The 23,500-nt window shown below is 41.5% G+C and overlaps 2 protein-coding genes across 4 annotated transcripts in view; one reads left to right on the forward strand and one right to left on the reverse strand.

The window, feature by feature from the left end:
* Positions 1-23,500, forward strand: part of LOC111873317 (chaoptin) — an 831,716-nt gene that overhangs the window by 614,695 nt on the left and 193,521 nt on the right. The window lies entirely within an intron of this gene.
* LOC111873314 (loricrin-like) overlaps positions 1,203-23,500 on the reverse strand; it is a 131,578-nt gene continuing 109,280 nt past the window's right edge. Inside the window, exon 3 of the mRNA XM_023867923.1 lies at positions 1,203-1,338. Coding sequence (XP_023723691.1) covers positions 1,203-1,338 — 136 coding nt within the window. The remainder of the gene's footprint in view (positions 1,339-23,500) is intronic.

Consider the following 23,500-nt stretch of genomic DNA (forward strand, 5'->3'; position numbering starts at 1 on the left):
TTGATGACAATATCCGTTGGAGGCTGACAGTTCCGAATGTGGAGAAGGCTGATGACAATTGTAGTTTTAGCGTTCCCCTTCCCTTCGCCTGAATGTGGGGAAGCACAGTGCGGTACTCTGACGTAACAGTGACCTCCAAGTGACGCAGATAGCAACGTCTTGCTATGCACAAAGATGGCAGCAGTGTTGACAAAACTTTTGATTTGGGTTTTTATCGTGATGACGTCCGTGTGGAGGAAATCGAATATTTCTCCTTCTTCCAAACTTTTTTTCTCTATCTCCCGTTCTCTTCCCTTACTTTAGTACCTTACTTTAGATTTCACTTACCTGTGGTGCCGTTTAAATGCAGTATTTTTACGAACTTCCGGTCTGCCTTATCTTTTTCCTGAAAGAAATTAATTTCAAGGATCTACTTCCTGTATTAAATTGTGTTCATTTAATTCGGAGCCGGTTTTACTAACACAGAAACTGTCGAGTAAGATAAAATCCCCCTTTTTTTTTTCCTTGGCACTACAGCCCCAGTGGGCCTAGGCCTACCTCCATGAACTTCTCCGTTCACTTCGGTTTTTCTAGATCTTACACATTCGGTAGGACTCCTTGGGCGGGTGATCAGCTCGTCGCAAGGCCTCTACCTGTACACAAACACAGAAAAACGCACACACATAAACTAAACATCCATGCCCTGAGTGGGATTCGAACCCAAGATCCCGGTTTCCAAGCGAGCGAAGACAGTACATACAAAAATTCGCTTTACTGCTACTAATACGCATGGATTTAAAAGTTATTAGTATCTGTAGTAAAGTAAATTGCTGAAGGCGTGGAATATATGGTGGCGAATAGACACGTTGCTAGGCAAAGGCATAAAAAAAACAACGCTACAACACCAGTTATTATACAACGACGCAATAAACACTTCTCTACAACAATAGAGGTACTGATAGATGCAGTGTTTTCTACTCGGTTCTTATGTAACTGAATTTTGTGAGACTGGGTTAACTATGATTCCCACCCCTTCAGCTGTCCATTCCAAACATACCCACCGCTTGAATCGGTCTGGAACCCGCTGTCTCGCTCAGTATTCCAGCGGACCAAGACGGGACGCGACATTGAAATTCAAGTTCAGATAATGTCTTTGCTTCGTATTCTAGATGTACTCCGTTCGATTCCCCAGTGGGACTATCGGCTGTCTAGACCCAGTGTTGTCATGCTGACAGCGGCTCCTTGTTCTCGTGTCTTCCGGGACAGACAATCAATCCTCTGTGACAGTCTTGCTGCTGGTCTGATTCGTAAACAAGCCGTTCAAATGTCGCTGGTGTTGCAGTGTTTGGTGTGCTGTACCTGGAACAGGAGGAATATACATTATAAATATATAAATTGTCCCAGGAGGAAAAGTCAATATTCTGGGAGGTCATAGTATCAGTCTTTCTAAGCAAAAAGTGCGTATGTAGTTGTGTCCTGTTCCGAACGGTTTCCGAAATTGAGTTATTTCACAGTAGTCGCTGGCTTCCCACCGCGGCGGCCCGGGTTCAAACCCGGGTTTGGTCAAGTGGGATTTGTGGTGGACAAAGTGGCGCTTGGGTAGGTTTTCTCCGAGTACTTCGGTTTCCCCTGCCAATCTTCATTCCACCAAATTCTCCATCATCATAATCACCCGGGGCAAGAACAATAGGCCAATCAGTGGCGCCGTGCCGAGTGGACCCAACTGGACTCCACCCCCACTAAGCGAATTAAAAAAATTAATTAATTATTTCACAGTACAATTCCAAAATTGTTGATAAAAAGAGATATTACGTAATGCCTCTAATACCGGTATTTATTGTTCAAGTGACAAAGTTCATACAATTTACCTAATGCAATAAAATTTTGAAAATTCAACCGTCAGCATCAATGCATTTTGCAACTCGTGTGAAGACATGACGTGTTGCTCGTCTATGTGCGTCTCGTACATCCGAAATAGAGTACATTGAAATATTCCAATAAAATTCTTTGTATCTTTAAGAGGTGCTGAGTAATAAACGATATAAAAGTGGATATAGGAATTTATTGCAGTATCTTTAAAAATTATAATTTTCTCGTAAATAATTATAATTAACGAGGTAAAACTGATCTATACGGCTCTTCTCATACCAGTGACGTGTAAACAATAACAGGCTTACCTGAATGGATGTCATTTGCCCTGCATTTTCTCTTCAGGTTGGAGCAGACCATGTACAATTACATATGCAATTATGTTATACGTGTATTATCAACTGTTTACAGCCTATTCATGATGATGGTGTTTATATATCGGGTTGTCGGACATCAGTTCGAATTATTGCAAATAAATTACATTGATACAAAGCACTTTCCATTAAATTCTTCATTAGATATGACATAGAAATTGGGCCAAATTTTAGGCTATTTACAAAATAACAGTAATAACTGCATTACATTATAATTCGAATAAATTTTTGTCATTAGAGCTGGGATACCGTAGTCGGTGTAGGGACTGGCTCCGGGCTGGACGACAGAGGGGTCGGAGTTCGAGTCCAGGTAGGATAAAAATGTTCTTTTCTCCACGTCGGCCAGACCGTCTCTGGGGCCCACCCAGTATCCTCTCAGATGGGTATCGGAATTCTTCTCCGGGGGGTTAAGCGGTAGAAGCTTGAAGCTGACCACTCACCTCCATCTAGTGCCGACGTCAAGAAAATATGGATCTATACATTCACTCCCCCATACGCCTTCATGACGTAGTGCTTAATTAGTTAAGCACAGGGACAAGTTTACATTTTATACACGTTCATTCTATGTGTATTTGTAAAATATAACTCATCCCACAAGCGTTACCACGTAAAAGAAACTTAAATATAATTTTATCTCCTCGTTTTGAGATGTAATTTACGACACCCTGTCAGTAACTGGACTATACAAGTCGAATAGTGGATGAATTGGAAAGGATTTCGAAGGAAGATGTCGTGGCGTAATCAGGGAAATGCCTCGGCATGTCTCTGGAGGGACTTAGGAAAACAAAAAAAAGGGGGGGGGCTCAGTAATTTTTTAAAAGAACACCTCTTCAATATGAATCTCTAGGGTTACCGCTATGCCAACCCGCTCCGTATTTCAGGCGCTTGTTTGTTTATTTGTTATTTAACTACTCTGTCAATACCAAGGTTACAGAGCATCGGCGATAGGACGATAATCATAATGGGGCAATTAAGAAATTATTTTGAATTGTAGTACACAACACACAGCACATAGGAAACATCCAACCATAAGCCATGTAACCTCAAGCTGACATCTCCCATCTTCGGGATGAATTAACAAGGAGGAACTTAGCATTTTACATCAAATGTTTTAAATATTTTAACATTAGCATTTTAACTTAAAAAACGGTTTCGGATGGAAAGTGAGAACTAATAGTGTACTCAACTATCCTAGCAAGTGTTGTCAACATATTGTAGCAGCGTCCACACAACAAACATAACTGTGAACTTCATAAACAACGACAGTGTTTTCATAATTGTAGTAAGTGCCTCTGATGATGGTTGTATCAAACCGAAACATGTAAGGCAGAAGTGATAAAGAAGTGACCTACAAATTGTTACACTCGACGGACTTTCTATTAACTTTGTGATGAAATTATTTTATAGAGTAAACTATCGTATTGTCAAGCGTATTAGCGACTTTGACCGCCTCTGTGGTCTAATGGTCATAGTTCCTGCCTACAGATCCAGATGTCCCGGATTCGATTCCCAGCGCTACCAGATTTTCTGACAAGTAGTGGGTCTGGAACGGGGTCTACTCAGCCTCGTGAGGATAATTGAGGAGCTATATCAAGGAAATAGAAGCTCAGGTCTAGGAAACCGAAATTAACGACCGTGGGGATGCGTTGCGCTGACCACGTGACACCCTCTATCCGCAAAAGTTAGCACTAACTTCGCCAACAAGCGACGGTCTCTCGCGGACTAAAATCCACGGGTTTGTTGTTCTTCTTTTTTGGTGACTTTAGACGCGGGTGAGTCTCGGTGAGTCGATTTATTTGATATTTACCAGGCGAAACTACAGTTAATTATAACACTTTTAATCTTGGGCTCGGCTCGGGTCGGCTAGGGTCGGCTCAGCTCGGTTAGTATATCAGCACCCGCGGGCTACAGAAACAAAATGTTGTGCATTATTCGCCAGACCGTTGTCCCGTTTCATTTTCAAGTTAAGTACGCCTAACTAAACTTTACTACTTGGAGTTTAATGCTTCTCAGAGGGAAGGTCCTGCAGGACCTTGTTAGTAATAGCCGGTTGTGAGAGAGTACAAGAAGAAATGTCTGTTCTGGGTAGGCGGAATTATCAGCCGGGCCATAAATGTAACTTTTAGAAACATCATTATGGCCTCGTGCTGATAAGGAACGGCCCCCCGAATTTAAACCTGGATGGGTTTCTTTACTATTAAACGTTATTCTTAGTAACTCAACTCGCCTTAAAAGGAATAAAAAAGAATTTCATTTGAAAATAATATATATAAATGTTTGTGTTTGTGTAAGAAGGGTAAAAACAACCCTGCTACAGGCCGTGGAGGGCCGTAGGATTGTGAGACGTCGATGTTCTCATATATTCTAGACAACTCAAAGATGGCGGTAGTCAGCATTAAAGCCCCGGCCGGCTTTTACCCCCAGGAAGATTCCTTGTACTCATTTCTGTTAGAGGCTGAGTGGACTTAATGGTCATATTCCGGCTGGAAGGATTAGGTAAATTGAAAAATCTAATTACCTCATTGGGAATCGAACCCGCGACCTTCCGAATTATAGCACAGTGCCTCAGTTGGGTCTAATCGATAGAGCTAGTCCCTATCTCCGGACACCTGTGCCAGCACCAAGATGGGATATAAAAGCCAAGCACAGCACAAAGCATCTGCAAGAGCTAAGACAGAAGAGGAAGCAGTACGGTATTTAGATAAAGACAGGACGAGGGATAATGTCCAAAAGCGTAATATTTGTATTAATTCGTTCAGTAGTTTACAAGATGAAACATTCAAACAGAGGGACACAAGTTCTGACATACACGACTTCTTATTATCCGTTTATTTGTTCACTCTTAAACACAGCACAAACGAAGGATCTGTCTGAGAACCTCTGTTGTACGTTATTCGTCGTCAGTAGTTCAGCTGTGTTACAGATAAATGGATACAGAATGCAAGGGACGTGACCCCACTAAGAATCAGGACGCCTGTAACAAGAACGAGTTATGTTCTAATCGCACTGCTGTTATTGAATGCTGTACCGCATCTACAGCCTGAGCTGTCCCTACACAAATAATTTAAAGATACGTCTCTCGAAACTTGCTATAGGGCAGCTTAATATTTCTATTCTTCACATATTAATGTTATGGAAGTAAAATATAGAAGGACCATATGGGAAGGACGTGTAGCACGCATTGGAGTATATGACGAATGTAGACACAATTTTGGTCTCAAGATGGCATTGGTAGAGTCCAGTTAGTAGATTTATCTAGGAATGATATTACTTTAAACATCAGAGATACGCCTCATGGTGGTGTAGACTGAATTTATATAAACCTATATAATTTCAATTGGCGGGCTTTTACAATTTTTGGGCGCGAAATGTGTAACAATTGGGTCCTGAAAGAAGACCCCCGTAGTCTAAATTAAATTTCCGCATGCGCCAACGAAATGACTGTAAGGTCTCTTTTGTTACGTTGAATACAGATTCATTCTTCCTTACGTCAGATAATGCCCCAGCAGTGTTATGTAATCTGCCCTGATCTGCTCTATGTTACATACTGCTAAGGGACATGTGGCGCTGTGTTGGCGGTTTGGAGAACTAAGAACAAGGCTTATAATCTGGACCCTGCAGAGCTTAGATACATTTCACATGAGTGAAAGTGGACCGCGTTGGAAATTAATTGAGTATCCCTACTGAGACGTAACATTAATTTAATTAACTCACCGTTATAGTTACATTTTAATCTCCTTATCTGCTAAGCTTCATACACACGTTATTTGATCTCTTCCCGAAATGCTGTTGCATACAGACCTTACACACAAATAAACTAACAATATACGCACACTCAAAGGGGTAATTAATTATACATATATATAGTGTCCCAGAAGGGACCGCCTCTGTGGTCTAGTGGTCANNNNGTTACAATATATATTGTCCCAGGAGGGACCGCCTCTGTGGTCTAGTGGTCAGAGTTCCTGCCTAGAAATCCAGAGGTCCCGGGTTCGATTCACGGCGCTACCACATTTTCTGAGAAGTAATGGGTCTGGAACGGGGTCCATTTAGCCTCGTGAGGATAACTGAGGAGCTACTTGAATGGAAAAGTAGCGGCTCCGGTCTAGAAAACCGGAATTAACGGCCGTGGGGATTCATTGCGCTGACCACGCAACACCCTCTATCCGCTAAAGTTTGCACTAACTTCGCCGACAAGCGGCGGTCGCTCGTTCGGTATAGTTCGCTTGCGGACTTGCCAGGAGTTTTTGTTCCTCCTAGGTTAAACATTTTTAATTCTTCTGAAATATATATGCTTGTTTTTGTGTATATGCAGCCCTAATGTCGTACGGAACTAAACACGTTTATAACCAAAGGAATAATGAAAAATTAAATATAGAACCATTGAAAGTTAATTTAACCAAATGTTGATTTCGAACTAAGCTTGCATATAAGTTTTAATTATTGAGACGGTAACAAGAAAAGCAATGAAGGTTGCACAATTCATATGAAATAAGATCTCTGTTCTAATTTTAACAGCCCACCAACAGATCTGATGTGAGGTGATAGTTTCAAAACGGCGCCTCCAGATTATAAGTTTAGAGCGTTACCATTACATCAGCCTGTTCGAGAACAACAACAAGAAAAATATATTGCTATTTCATATAGTTTTCAGGTCACAAGGTCCACAGTCAGTTTTTATTGCCAGTAATTTAGGTTTCGTCTTACTGTAAAAGTCTTTCTTTTTTCCTTGGCGCTACAGCCCCAATGGGCCTAGGCCTACGTCCATGAACTTCTCCGTTCACTTCGGTTTTCCTAGATCTTACACATTCGGTAGGACTCCTTGGACGGGTGATCAGCTCGTCGCAAGGCCTCTACCTGTACAAAAACACAGAAAAACGCATACACAGAAACTAAACATCCATGCCCTGAGTGGGATTCGAACCCACGATCCCGGTTTCCAAGCGAGCAAAGACAGTACATGTCTTAGACCGCTCGGCTACCGTGACCGGCACAATGAGATTTTATTACCAGTAATTTAGGTTTCGTGTTGCTGTAAAACAGTCTTTACGTAACCTAAAACAAGGTATTTCAGAGCATGAAACAAGTTTGCTTCCGGAATGGCATTTTCCACCCTGGCTGAATTAAACCATAGAGGGGAGGGGTAGGGAGTGGAGGGGATGGTATTACCATAGCAGACGTTTAAAGCATCTCCTCTTTGCCCAAACACCAAAACTTCTGAAGCAATTTAACTGTGCCAGGATTAAATTTTACCCCCCAAACATCGCAGAAGATGGTAAATATATTGTTGTCTTGCTGCTACTTGCATTCAGGACACACTGCAGCTGGAACGTTGGCTGCACTACCTAAAACCCGACGTAACAATACCTAAAGCATCTTCTATATAACATCTAGTCCCTGTAAAACATAAGCGGTATAAGAGATCCCTCGTATACAGATTGAAGTACAGCTGCATAGCTAACAACTTCTAAACAGGCGTATCCTAAGCAACGTACATAGTCTGTTGCTGGGCAACGGCTAAGTAAACGTGTATTCTCCCAGCAACGGAGATGACCGTTTCGTGACAGCGAAGAAAGGAATTGTTTGACTCGGTGTCTCGTATTCGGTGAGCCAAGCCGTGAAACCTAAATTATCAATAGCGTTACATTTGTTCTGGCTTGAATCACTACTTAGCGGTGTTGTTATTTTCATTTTAGGATGTTAGTAGCACTGAGTAAGACTAAAGGAAGGAAAGTGTCATTAAATAAACAAAAAATAAAGTAATATCAATTTATATATAGAAATTTTAGAAACATTTGAACATAAGGAGTTGTAACACCATTTCGTTCTGAGAAAGCCCTACGTTTCACATATAAACAACGCCTTCATCTTCAGGGTCTCTGAAAGAGCCAAACAAGAAACCAATTACAAGGAGCTGACAAGCTCAGCTGTGGCACTATATTGTCATAAATTTAATAAATACTAAACAGACCGGGTATGAGGTACTCACAGGGCTGAGTGTGAAAATTGCAGTTTTCTGGGTTGTAATTCGGAGACAGCCCGATATTTCGGCTGCCTGATTATCTTGCCACTTTCTGTTGGTTTCTAGCTTGGTTCCTTCTTCAACTCTGAAGATGCAAGCAGTACGTTCCTGTGGTGTTCTGGGTTGTTACTCCATTATAGCTCGGAGAGTGGCCAACGTTTCAGAGGGATACATCGCCTCTATCTTCAGAGTCGAGGAGTAAGCCAAGAAAGTAGTAGAAGCAGGAGGAAAGCTGAGGAGCTGTCGAAACGTCGGTCACTCTTCGAACTACACTTCATTATAACGAAGAATGTAGTACTCTTTTAGTGACCGCAGTGAGAACCTCAGATCCAGCAAAGTTTAGAAAAATTACCATAATTTATTGTTGAGACACACGCGTTGCGTTAATCTTCTTTGGACGACATGTCTTTTGTCGTTCAGGGTACTGAAATTCAGCATCGAACATTCCCAGCGTTCGTGCTGATTTCAGATGCCTTGAAAGCGGAATTTCATACTTGATTGCATAATTCATGATGAAGCTCCTGAGATATATATATACGTTCTCGGTTATTGGCAGAGGCTTCCATGACGTAGCAGATATCCCATTCTCCCAGTTCTGCTCCCTCTGTAGGTATGACACTGCATTAAAACTTAACAGGAATTTAGATTAGCTGTTGAAATATAACGCGAGGTTCCAACCGAAGCCAGTCAAACACGGACCTGCTGTTTCGAGCAGAAAACGCATTCATATCATGAATTATATCTATCTATCCTCCATGATCTGTGAAATACAATCAGCGTCTCTGGAGGAAAGGGTTTAATGTGCCGTTTGTCGATGTTGGAATGTGGTTAGGAAAGCTTAATAAACCCAGGGAAATCTAAGCACTCATGTTCACGTCGCGCTCACATAACAGTAAAAGTAAAGTAAAGGTTTCCCTGTAACAGGTCATGGAGGCTCATAGGGTTATGAGACGTCGAGGCTCGACATTTTGTAGGCAATCGGCTCACAGTTGGCCCTAATACAGGTGCAAAGTAAAGTTGTAGCCAGTCACAGTAGCCGAGCGGTCTAAGGCATGAATTGTTTTGCTTGCTCGAAAGCCGGGATCGTGAGTTCGAATCCCACACAAAGCATAGATGTTTGTTATGTGTACGTGTTTATTCTGTGTTTGTGTCGTCCTGTGATTAGGTAGAGGCCTTGCGACGAGCTGATCACTCGTCCAAGGAGTCTTACCGTCTGTAAAATGATCAAAATGGGGGGAAAAACAACCTTGACACCGCAAGGTACAGGAGGAGCGGATTAAGTAAGAAAGGTAAAGTTGTCCCTGCGCTTAATTAGGTGAGCACTATGGATTGAAGACATATTTGTGGGGGAGTGGAGATATACCTCCACTTATCTTGAAGTCGACATGAAATGGAGGTGAGTGGTCAGCTACACCCCCCTGCCGCTTTACACCCGGGGAAAGAGTCCACAGTTCCCATTGCATAGGAGGCTGGGTGGGCCCCAGAGTCGGATTGCAGGACATGGAGAAGAGAAAAACCTTGCATTGCCGGGAATCGAACCCGAGCCCTCCAGCTCGTACCCAGTCGGACATAATAGAGGACAGTTCGTAATATAAAGACAGCTAATATATCCTTTGGCCGATCACAGTGGCAAGTATTATCTTCGCTTGCTCAAACACTGGGATCATCGATTACAATCCCTCTCGAAGCATGGATGTCTGTGTGTGCGTTTATTCTGTGTTTGTGATGTCCTGCCTAGGTACAAGCCTTGCGACCTGCTGATTCCCCACTCAGGGTGCCCTACCTACTGATTAAGAAACTGTAAAACAGAGACCAAGGATCATCAGTAGATAGGGCACCTAGGGTGGAGAATCAGCAGGTCGCAAGGCTTGTACCTAGGCAGGACAACACAAACACAGGACGGTTTTTATCTAAAAACTGTACTGTTTTTATTTAAAAACGCAACATTTCCGAGACTGGATTCTGTCTCAATCTTCAGGTAAAACCAACTCAGTTTGGTCCAATCATTAAAGCTAGTCCCTATCTCTGGAGATAGGGACTAGCTCTATCGACTGAGCCCAGCTGAGTAGTTTTTGCCTGAAAGCAGACACAAAATTCAATCTCCGAAACGTCGTGTTTTTAAATAGAAGGGGGGCGGTGTTTTACACAAAAACAGGGTTATGGATAATGTCAAGAAACATAAAATTTGCATGACCTTTATAATTTCTCCTCCTCACCGTTACTATTAGGTTTGTCGAATCGAAGAAGGTGAGATGGTTGGAACATGCAGCACAATTAAGGAAGCGTTGACGCAAATGTACACAGTTATAATCGAACATGTAGGAGCTGTGGTTGTGAAGAATTCTGTCATCTGGGTTATAACGCCGTGTAGTGCGTTGAATTTCAACCGATGTTTCGGAGGAATATGTCGGCTCCATCTTCATGGTCGAAGAATAAGATAGCAAGAATTCAGCGCGAATCAGGCAGCAAGCAGAGCTACGGACTACACGGCGTTATATACCAGAAGACAGAATAATTTATAAACGAACAGCCCACAGTTTGAGAAACCTAAAATAGATTGGAGGATAATAGGGAAGTGGATCTTAAAGATACAATAGGAATCAAGGATACGGAAACATGGCAGACTGTTTTGAAGGAAGGAAATTTGTTTAACAGTTGAGCGACTGTCAGTTTCTCAAGAAGGGTTCACTATGTTAGTTGATGGGCAGCGCTAATCCTAATTACAAATTGAAAATTAAAATTTACATTACAAATTTTTGCCTATTTCTTACTTACTTATGGAGCTGAGCCCTTCTTGAGAAGAAGCCAAATCTGCAGCTACTCAAGAATTTCCCAGCATTTTATGGAAACCGAAGGTTCATTACCGTGTTCACAAGAGCCCTCTACTGGTCCCTACCTGAGCCAGATCAATCCAGTACATACCATCCAATCCTATCTCTCAAAGATCCATTTTAATATTGTCCACCCACCTGTTCCTTGGTTTTCGCAGTGGTCTCTTTCCTTCTGGCTTTCCCACAATATTCTATATGCATTCCTCATCTCCCACATTCCTCCTACATGCCCTGTCCACCTCATCCTCTTTGACTTGATCATTCTAATTATACTTGGAGAAGACTACAAATTATGATGCTCCTCATTATGCAGTTTTCTTCAACCTCCTGTCACTTCATCCCTCTTCGGTCCAAAAATTATCCTCAACACCCTGTTCTCAAACACCCTCAGTCTATGTTCCTCCCTTATTGAGATTTTCGTCCAGAGTCAGAGAAGAAGAATTTCTTGAGAGAGAGCATCGAAGGAGAAAGAAAGCCGAAAGAAATTAGAGGTAGATGCATTTGGCTTTTTCCACTTCTTTTAGGGTCCCTTTGCTTGGTATGGGCGAAGAGTATTTCAGTGGCGCATGAATGCCAAGAATTAGGAACACAAACACGTGCTGCTCTCGTACACTGGGCATCAGGCCATAACGCCCACCCCTTATACAGAATCTCTTCCCTTACTTCACTATATCTCTCTCTTTGTGCAGAGAATAGTGGGAGACACAGTAAACCCTAGTAAAGGGTGGCGTTACCGGTATTGCAGATTGTATAAAGTGTAGTGTACTCATATGTGTACAGGGTCCAGACCGGCACTGGGGCCCACCAAACCACCTGTCCAGGGGTAACCAGGGGGCTCTTTTGGAGGGAGTAAAGCAGCCGGAGTATGAAACTGACCTCTTACCTCCATCTATTGCCCAGGTCAACAATATTAGGTCTATAACTCCACTCCCCCATACGTCTTCATGCTCTGATGTTTAATTATTTAAGCACAGGGACAGCGTTATCTTATTTGTATAGGATGGGGTGGCATGGGCTGGATTGATCTGGCTTTGGACAGAGACCAGTGAAGGGCTCTTTTGAGTACGGTTATGAATCTCTGGGTTCCATGAAATGTTGGGAAGACTGGCGTCTTGTCAAGAAGGACTCAGCTGCATGCAGTTAGTTTGTTGTAATGTACGTATAAAGTTGCCCCTATGCTTAACTAATTAAACATTACCTCATGAAGACGTATGGGGGAGTGGATGTATAGATCCACACTTTCTTGACCTCGACAATAGTTGGTCAGCTTCACGCCCTGGCCGTTTTAACCCGGGGGAAAATCCCCTTTGCCCATTAAATAGGAGGTTGGGTGAACACCACAGCCGGTCTGGACGACGTGGAGAAGAGAAAATTATTGACCTTACCGAGACTCGAACTTCGACCCCTCGGTCGTCCAGCCCGTAATCCAGTCGCTATACAGACTATTCTATCCATGCTCCCGTAATGTACTGTAACGGATTTGCTCAAAGCGTTTTTAGGCAACGGCTCGGTAAACACGTTCCAACGTGTAAGAATGAAAGACGTGTCTCAGTGTACGAATATTGTAGGTCGTTGGTAGGTAAGAGCGCGCCAATGATCTCGTTGGCTAGGAATCACATGACGTGTGTTTTCTGTGTTGTCCATGCGGAGCCTATATAGTGAAGACATATTGTAGCTTTTATTAGTGCAGAGTGCAGTGTAGTGCAGTTTAGTTAAGATTTAGATGCAAGAGTGCGGCTGTGAATATTTGGAATGGGTAATTCATTGAGACTGTTATGGTTCCTGTGCAGAGATCCGGTGTCAGGGGACGACTACTGAAGACGGAGAATCCTAGTGCGTGTGCAGCGGTGAACTGAAAAGTGTGAAAATCAGACAGAGCGCTGTAATTGTTGTAATTAAGATAAATTGTAACCGAATTGCCAATAAATCCAATCGTCCGAAGTAGAACCCGTTATTTTCGTCACGCGTACCACATATTCATGACAGTATGTACGTATTACAAAATACACATTGTGTCGTAAAAATAATGGTGAGATTTCGGGAGGTTCTGTCTGGAAATTCGCAAAAGGAATCACACAGAATTTTTTAATTTGCCTCTGTGGTCTAGTGGTCAGCGTTCCTGGCTACAGATCCAGAGGTCCGGGTTCGATTCCCTGCACTACCAGATTTTCTTAGATGTAGTGGGTCTGGGACGGGGTCCACTCAGCCTCGTGAGGATAATTGAGGAGTTATTTCAATGAAATAGCGGCTCCGGTCTAGAAAACCGAAATTAATGGCCGTGGGGATTCGTTGCGCTGACCACGCGACACCCTCTATCCGCAAAAGTTGGCACTAACTTCGCCGACAAGCGGCGGCCGCTCGGTCGGTTTAGTTCGCTTGGGGACTAAAATCACAGAGTTATTTTTTTTTTTATGTTTACATGGCCACGTGTCTGGGACTCTGTTTCGTTGAAGTTGACGTACTGATACTTCACCTATCTCATCGGCCATTTTCTTGTTCATCTCTGAAACATTTTCTATCACTGCTACTCATATATCCGTGACGAATCCATTAGAACCGTTGAATATTAATTTCTAATCAATTATTCATGAAGTGATGACAATCTCGGACTTAAATGTGCTCATCACTTGTTCGGAGTGTTGACGCAAGAGCCTGTAACTTCCATTAGCTTACGATAGATGTCATCACGAATCATACAGAATGAGAACAGAATCCCCTAGGATCCAGAGGATAACCTGAAGTAAACGTGCTTATATTAAGATGGTGGATAAAAAAAGAAAACAAAAATGGTGGTTTTGTGTAAATATTTATGAGAAAATCAATACCTGAAATATTTTCTCTCTTTCCGAAGAAAATATCCCGTATTTTATCTTCAGGATGAAAGATGTTCCATGTCCTTTGTTAAACATCCTTAATTTTCTCGACACACCTTTCCGACTTCAATATAAGGAAATATTGCGGAAGCCTTAATGTTTTCTGAGATACGTTTTATTTAGTTTGATTAACAACCAGACACATTTGATGTCTTTATGGGATTTTAAGTGGTTATGAAAAGTTATTTCGTCTGGTATATATAACGCCATGTAGACCGGTAAAAGTCATCCGAAATTTCTGGAGAACAGTCTTTATTTTCTGCCTCTTTCATGTTGGTTTCTTGCTAGGTTCGCTCTTCAACCGTAAATATGAAGATGATATGCTTCTCCGAAACGTCGGTTGACTTTCAACATACTAGGCAGCCTTATATTCCATAACATAAGAATCATTCTATAAAATTATTTTTACAGATCGCTGTTTATTTAGGAACTGAAGGAATAAAGGTAAAATACATAAAATAATAATATAATTAAGAAGCTCGTATCGAAACGTATGGGGGAATGGAGGTTTAGCTCTACCATTCTTAACCTCGGCACTAGATGGAGAGGGGAAACAGCCCAACTTAATCGTTTTATAGGAGGCTGGGTGGGCCCCAACGTCAATATGGACGTAATGGAGGAAAGAAAATCTCCATTCCCTACCAGGAATCGAGCCCCGACTCCTCGGCAGTCAAGCCTGTCGTCTGGCCATAATACCGACAGAGTTGTTCTGGCTCCTCCTGAAGGAATACATTGACAGAAACAAAAATATGAGGTAAAGTAAATGGTATACCTTTAATTAAAAAGGGCTTTAGTATACAAATATTACCTACGTAATATTACATTAACAGCAACACTTAATTTTGGTTGTGAAATTTGGATTTTCAATTTAGATGAATCCGAAAAGTAGCACATGAGCTTTACTCAGACAGCTGTGACCTTACACTAGATCGGACGACTGCAGTTGGGCCCAATTTTAATATCAGGGAAGTACTGAAAATTAGAGACACAATTGAAGATATACAGGGATACCAACGAAACTGAAAAAAAATGCATTTATAAGTAGTGGAAAGAGACGGCATTCCGCAAGTGGTATTCAGTAATCGACTGAGGAAACGAAGAGACTTAGAACGATCTAAACGACGATAGATGAACTAAGACCATCTTTGGATTCGTAGGGACCAGTCTTAATGACCCATACAGAGTTGTTGTTGTTGATGTTATTGTTGGTGATAATGATTTTCGTTTTATCCAACCTAATAAGTCTGCCTAACGCTTTCTGCCTGTAAACCTAAGGAAGATAATTTTATGCAAGTTTGTATCCTTTCACGGCGAATAACTATGCTAAATTATTCTCAGACGTTCAGCCATATTAATGTTGAGCTGAACACCAACGTTTCAGGTACTTCCTGCACCTCCTGACGATGCAGAAGGAGATCTCTGAAACTTTGTTCGTTAACTCAACGTCCGATCACCCTAGAAGATTTTACATGAAGTTACTTAGACAAGGATTGGTGCTGAGCTGTAGAGGCACTATAATTTGACAGTCTGTACCTACAGGTACTGCCTCATGTCTGCTTTCCCCTTGTCTAGTTTCATATATGAATATGCAAACAGTAACGTCTTGAGTATAGAGACACGTACCTACATAAGATGTCCGCTAGAATATATGCAAAAAACTTATCAACAGAAAATGGTTTCTGCAGGAAAGGCTAAGAGTCTGTGTTCAGTTAAGTTCTGATGACGAGATGTCCACTTTACTGCATTAACATGCAAAATATATGCGGAATTTTAAGGGAAATTTTAAAAAGAAACGGAGGCGGTAGGCTTCACAGCTTCCTCCGCGTGAATCTCAAATCTCACACGGGGACAGTTTGATTTTGCGCAGTGCTACGGGTTTGGACGCGTTCGTTTCGAGCCACATCCGGGATACTGACTCTCTTGATGGACGTTGTTTGTTGTTTCCTTGAATTAATTTAGGCAAATTCTGGGATAGTACCTTTAACTTGGCCACGACCGCTTCCTCTCACATTCTTTCCAGTTAATCATTCGCTACAGTTATTGATTTTTTGTACATTATCCAACGTCATGTTTTTTATTTGGAAAAAAGTTGTTTCGGAGACTGGACTCTGTCTCCGTCCGAGGTAAGAGCCTACTCAGTTCGGCTGAATCGATGGAGGTAGTTCCCATCTCCGGACACCAAAACCAACACAAACTAAAGACATCAAAACACACCAGCGGGAGTTAAGACAAGCATTACAAAATTTCATACACATGAGGCCTTGCACCAATGGCCGTGCAAAATTTAACAAGCAGAATACATAAAATCAGAGGGCTCTCAGAACTAAGAGCCTTCCACCCGAGGACAGAGACAGAAGCCAGTCCCGGTAACGTTGCCCCAAAACTCTACACTTTTATTTATATAGATTTTAACGTGTATCTTGGTAACGCGACAGTAAATAATCGGTTCAAGATTCGATAACTCGATTTATTCGATAATTGCACACGTCGTAACTACAATTCGTTGTTACGCTTTCACGATTGCTGTATCTGTGGCACACAAACAGTTATAATACTCTCAAGGTTACTGTATAAACTGCTGGACTGCCTTGAACCATGTCTTCCTGACGAATCCTCTCGAACAGTCTTCACTGCTCCGTATATAGGCCTAGCAATGGACGCCCAATTATTGCGCATTCGTTGCTGTGATAATTGTTTACAGATCAGTTACCTAGCAACGCTATGTCCAACCACGTTACAGTACCATCGTCAGAAACCTTTATGTCTTATCACCATTCTGTGGTCATATTACCCTTCAACGTTACGTAGTCTGAGACAATGAGAGCCTTGGTGAAGTCTATGTACATATAAATAAAACTAACATCTTTCGAATATTGTAATCAAGCAGATAAGAATTCCTGTTCCCTTACCTCACTTTTCCACTTAATTGTAACTTCCTCCGAACTCCTTTTATTTTCCGTGATGCAGCCCGTTCAACAAGCCTCGGTAATGGATTCCAAAACGTGGAACGGTATTAGGGGGTCTTAGTTCGCGTGGGATTCGTTTCCAAACATTCCCCGAATGAACTAACAAAGAAGTCGGAAGAAAGATCCTGCAGACAAGAAATGGCTTGCAACAGCAAACGCATTAGACAGAGATAGGATCAGGGAGTTGGAGCCGAGACATCCGAAATACGCAGAGTTTCAAGTCTCCTGCCTCGCCCTTAGTACGGGCTTACGTTCGAGACCTTTCTCGGAACAAAATTTGTGCATTATATCTGTAGGTGACGTGGGAAACAATTTGGGTGGGAAATCTAAACGAGTCTAAGTATTACGAGACTAATGTTTCCACCTCTTCCATTCTTTGGGAGCCGGGATAGCGTAGTCGGTATAACGACTGCCTACGGGCTGGACGACCGAAGGTTAGAGTTCGAGTCCCTGTAAGGTCATGAATTTTCACTTCTCCACGTCGTCCAGACCGTTACCCGCCCAGTCGCCTATCCAATGGGTGACGAGGGTTACTTCTCGGGGGTAAAGCGACCGGTGTGTGAAGCTCACCACTCACCTCCAGCTAGTGCCAAGGTCAATAAAATATGGATCTATACATCTACTCCCCCACACGCCTTCATGGAGTAGTGCTCAATTACTTAAGCACGGGACAACTTTACCTTTTCACTTTATTGGCCTTACTCCTTATTCTTCAGCACCACAAGGAAGGGATGCGCATGCGTAAAAACTCATTTTCGTGAAATCCGAAGGGAGGAGGACAATAACGCAATTTCTTAATGAGAATTATATGATACTGTGGACTGGATTCATCTGGCTCAGGATAGGATCGAATGCTGGGATTTTGTGCAAGGATTTTGATGACATGTCATATTTTTTTTCCTTGTATCCTATGCGATGCTCTTAAATATATAAATCTCGGATATGAGCTGCTGGTTACAGAAATGTAAATTTTATAAGTACTTTTTTGTCATTTTTTTTTTACATTTTTAGGTTTAAGATAATTTTTTTTTCATTTTGGGGGCAATTTTTTGGTACATGTTTGGACTTATAAGGTTATTTCTTGTCATTTTTGGCCATTTTAGGGAATTTTCCTTCATATGTTTTCTGAAATGTGAATAACATGGAAGCGAAGTGTTCTTTCTTTTCTCCTTTAGGTCATTTTTCTGGATTGTTTCGGTCATCTTATAGGTCATTTTTTAATATTTTCAGGTCATCAAAATCCGGGCCTTACATATTACATTTTTGGGTCATATTATAGGTCATTTTTCTTGATTTTTTCTGTCATTTTATGAGTAATTTTTTAAATATTTTCATGTCATCAAAATCCGGGCCCTGGTAATGAAATTTAGTTTCCTTTAGATTGCTGTAAATTTCTTTATTATACTTCCTACAAATGAGTATTGTACCCTCCCTAAATGTCTACTTGCTACAAATCAATATTTATACCCGTTCTGATTATATATACGTTTTATAAATCAATATTTTCACACTTTGTAACCCTGCTTCCTGTCAATCATTGTCTATTCCATGTCTATATACTTCCTCTCAATCATTGTTTATTCAATTTCTGTCTATTACCTAGCACCGGTACGCTATGGACTTGCATAAATTCAATTTCATTCGGTCTGCCGTTGCCGCTGTAATTGTAACGTGCCATAATTGGTTTCGTTTTTTACTGGATTTGATGCCCCCAAGTATTTTTGAGTAGAAGTTCACAGAGGTGCATATCCACACATTTGACTCCCCCTTGTCCCAGCTTGAGTATTGATAAACTTCCCTTATTTGCCAGGCAAAGCAGAAACCCTGTGACATGCAGACGAGTCCCGATATGTAATGCAAAGTACACGGAACATTGATAAGACATTGAGAGCATAATATTCGTATTTAGCGAAACGTGAGAGATCTTGGGGAAGGAAATAGGAGAAGGGTCTTCCTAAATTCCGTACTATTGTATAGCATAGACGAACACTGGTAGCCTCTGCCGTTCATCGCTGTGGACCAACAGTTTTGGTCTTCTTTTGTGGGTTAGTTTGCAACGCTTTCAGCATCACAAATTTTATTGCGTCGAATGGTAGGAAGACAGATGAGTGATGAATTCGAAAGGATTTAGAAGGAAGATACCGCAGCCTAATCGAAGTATTAACTTAGAACTTGGTTGGAGGGAATGGGAAAAGCCACGATGGCTCTTAGTCAGGGTAGGCATTGTCATGGCAAATACTTTAACTGAGCTCTTGAATACAAGTTGTTACCGCTAAAGTAACCTGCTACTTTTTTGTCCTGTGTGTAGACACAGACCGCCTCTGTGGTCTAGTGGTCAAAGTTCCTAATTACAGATCCACAGGTCCGGGTTCGGTTCCCGGCGCTACCAGATTTTCTGAGAAGTAATGGGTCTGGAAAGGGGTCCACTCAGCCTCGTGATGATAATTGAGGAGCTATTTCAAGAATATAGGGGCTCCGGTCTAGAAAACCGAGATTAACGGCCATGGGAATTCGTTACACTGACCACGTGATACCCTCTATCCGCAAAAGTTGGCACTAACTTCGCCGACAAGCGACGGTCGCTCGGTCGGTATAGTTCGCATCGCGGACTAAATTCACGGAGTTTGTTTTGAGCAGACACAACCTGATACATTTCATAAGTTACCTTATTGTCACTGTCAGAGTCAGAGTCAGAGTTACTTTATGACTGGCGGTTTACCGCCAGTCGCTTCGTCTTGGCACTATATCTCTTGAGACTCACGGCCAGAGACTCTCTTTGCGACTGAACCCTTGCAGTCATTGTTACCTTATTGTGTAGTACCACATTTTATGACATGATATGACGCCTGAAGGCCGGAATAGCAGATCCAGAGTAGATAGTATTCGAACCCACGATCCCAATGTTCGAGCTACCGAAGATAGTTTACGCATCAGACCACGCGGTCACTGTGATCGGCTCTTGTATGACTACCATGGTGATAAATTATGTTTTATCTCATTAATAAAAATTTTTATAATAAGACACTTTATAGCCCCTTATGGAGATTATAAATATGCATGCTCACTTACAAAGATGAGATTCTGTTTATTAATATCAATAAAATAATATACAGACTCGCATAATTTTTGTGCAGAATGTTGAGATAGCATAATATATAATTAGCTCGTTTTGTGCTACGGACGTGTATAGACGTATTTCCGTAAGCTATATTACTTCAGATAAAAGCCGGTCACGATAGCCGAGCGGTCTAAGGCATGTACTGTCTTCGCTTGCTTGGAAACCGGGATCGTGGGTTCGAATCCCACTCAGGGCATGGATGTTTAGTTTGTGTGTGTGCGTTTTTCTGTGTTTGTGTACAGGTAGAGTCCTTGCGACGAGCTTAGTCCTACCGAATGTGTAAGATCTAGAAAAACCGAAGTGAACGGAGAAGTTCATGGAGGTAGGCCTAGGCCCACTGGGGCTGTAGTGCCAAGGAAAAAAAAATTACGTTACATTATATTATGTTAGGTTATGATTAGGAGGGTTAAGTTAGGTTAGGTTAATTAGGTAGGTCCATATAATTGCTTTGATACTTCTGTATTCTGAAGTAGACGAAAAAAAATCAGCATGGAAAAATTAGTTATGTTCTTATGTGCATTGTTTTTATTGTCTTGGAAAAATTATTCTAAAAAAGAACGAAGTTTTCATCATCGAAAGTCCGGTAACAAATGAACGGAAGGTGTATCGGCTGCGCTAGAAAACAGCGCGGGAAAGAACGGTCTTTTGTCTTTCAAGTCTTCTGAAACTTGACATGCAGGCCTATAGTAGAAGCCGTAAATTTCGGGAAAGCCTACCCATCTTACTAAGAACTTAAGATGCGATCTCCTGCAAGGTGTTCCAAAATTTATGTCCGATAAGATGTGTCTGATATGTATAACGCCCCTATTTAACTAAGGATGTAAAAAGCTCTTTGATACCTAAGGCTACACAGAGATAGAAAGAATGTGATATTCTGGTAAGAGAGGAGTTTCTAATCTTTGCTGATGTACTTTAAACTTATACTAAACTTGCGTGTATCTGGTTACGGTACTGAGAGAAGGTCTTAAATAGTCTACAAAATTTACTGCGTTTGTTATCGGCAGATTTTACTACTAGTTTTTGAGATATTCACCTAAATTTGAAAAATGTATTTTTTATTTCTGTGAACATTAACCCGTGTCGTAATACGCGACTATGTGATATTTGAAGAGAGAGGTAGTCAAAAATGTTTCAACTTTAAATATTTTGATGATAAAAATATAATTTTTTAGAGTCGTGGGAGACGACAAAAAGAGAACCCAGTGCCCGGGGGTATAACTATGCCACCCTGTTCCTGGGGTATATAAATACGGATACCTGGCCCTCCAGGTTGGGGGAGTCTCGAATCTGAGACAGTAAAATGTGGTCATGAGTACCGGGGGAATCGAACTTGAGAATGACTGCGCTGGCGAGGACAGCAGCAATTGTAAAGGAAAGACCCGTGCTTTCATGAGAGAGAATGTTACTATAATCTCAAGCGTCTCACTACGGATCCACATTGTGCAACTCGTGTGTTACTGAAGAATATCTTAATAGATGGACCGCAAATTCTTTTTGCCGTGTGTTGAAACCTAACATAAAATAGCTAAGTTAATTAAAAATACTATTTTTTTGTTTATAAAATTGTTGGTCTGACAAGTATATACGTATAATTGTCGATAGACAACTAATTTTAATATATATTATAACTTGATTTACTGTTCATGTATAAATTCCTGATGATAACCTATATATAGTCGAAACATGTAGCATAAAATTCTATGGATATATAACTAAATAAAATCCGCCTTCCTTTAAAAACGATTTCTTTCAGTTGTTATTATGTCGACGGTCATATCCGTAGACGAGTTTTGGATAGCAATTTCTCATGAAGGGTTTTTCCATCAGCTTAGTTATGGAGAAGTGTGGTATTATCATAGACATGTAAGATGGAGCAGTAGATATCATGGCCTCGCATCCTATTAGTTACGTACAAAGAAGAATGTTCTTGCGTGATGTAGCGCGCAGGACCAATATTCGGCGCCTTACAAGAAAAGGAAACACCAAATCCCCTAAAGCTTAGGCAACCACAGGAACAGGAGAAGGACGGAGTAACAAAGGAAGTTAGATAATTTCCTGACCGGTTGTACTGCAGATCCAAAAGCGATATCAAAATCGTTTCACAAAATAGCATTTCCTTAAGACTTGACACTCTTAGTGCTGTAGAAGGGGGGCTCTAAGGAAATCAGACCAAACCTTACCGTATCTGACACGACTGAGAAGTGGCCCTGCAATTCTTCTTTTCTTATTCTTATACTGACAAAGAATTGTTGCAGTTTCTCTTCTCCCCTGTATCAGAATATTTTCCTAGGGAAGCTCAAAGAAGACAGGACTGGCTTGGATTCTACCCTCGTTAAATTTAAAGGAATGAAACCAAAATTTCGCTGTCTCAATACGAGTACCCTCAATTAAAGAAGGATATTTCGTACAAGTGGGGCACGCGGTAGCGTAATAGACTTGTTCAACATTTTGTGTTATAGTTACGTTGAATTGTAGTTACGTCGTTGAGTAATAAAGTGACGTCGCAAGAATACATTCCTCGGGGTCTTGTTTCACAACAGATATCGTGTACTGTTGTCAGGCGTGGCCATTCATGCATTGCCTAGCAATGGACTCCCTACTGTTGCGCATTCGTTGCTGTGATATGTGAATTCGGGTCTGTTGCCTAACACTGGACGCCCTTCTTTTGCTGGACACTCGTTGGTTTGAACATGTTTACGTATTCGTCTCCTAGCAACGGCCCAATCTGTCACAATATTACGACACCCTATAGGTCTGTGTCCATCAGTGAATCTCAGGTTTTTCAACCAAAATGTTCTGCCCTGCATGTCTCGCCAAAATTATCTCGGAACTTTCTTTCCTTCACTCAGTACTACACGTATTTTATAACGAAGTAACTCTATGGAGCAGAATTCTTGAGAAGCCACCAGTCGCTCAGATATTCAACAATTTCGCAACATTTTATGGAACCCAAAATTTCATTTCCATGTTCATAAGAGCTCTCCATTGGTCCCTATCCTGAGCCAGATGAAACCAGTCCATACCGTCCCATCCTGTTCTCTTATCGTTCATTTTAATATTATTCTCCTACATACGTCTAGGCGTTTCTAGTTGTCTCTTTCATTCTGGCACTGGCGTAAATCCCTATATGCATTCCTCGTCTCTCTTCTGAATGCTACATGTCCTGCCAATATCATCTGCCTTCAGTTGAGCCTTCTAATTACATATTGGCAAAGAGTGCAAGTTATGAAGCTCTTCATCATGTATTTTTCTCCAACCTCCTATTATTTTATCCATCTTCAGTCAAATTGGGGCACGCGGTAGTGCAGTTGGTTGAGGCATTATGTTACAAGCCGGAAGTTCGCGGGTTCGATTCCGGATTATGTAATTGAATTTCTTCAATTGACTTATTCCTTCAAGCCGCATTATGTCCCTGGGGTCGACTCGGCCTCTAACAGAAATGAGTACCAGGAATCTTCCTGAAGGCGG

This window comes from Cryptotermes secundus, unplaced genomic scaffold, assembly GCF_002891405.2.
Source record: "Cryptotermes secundus unplaced genomic scaffold, Csec_1.0 scaffold223, whole genome shotgun sequence".
Classification (NCBI taxonomy): Eukaryota; Metazoa; Arthropoda; class Insecta; order Blattodea; family Kalotermitidae; genus Cryptotermes; species Cryptotermes secundus.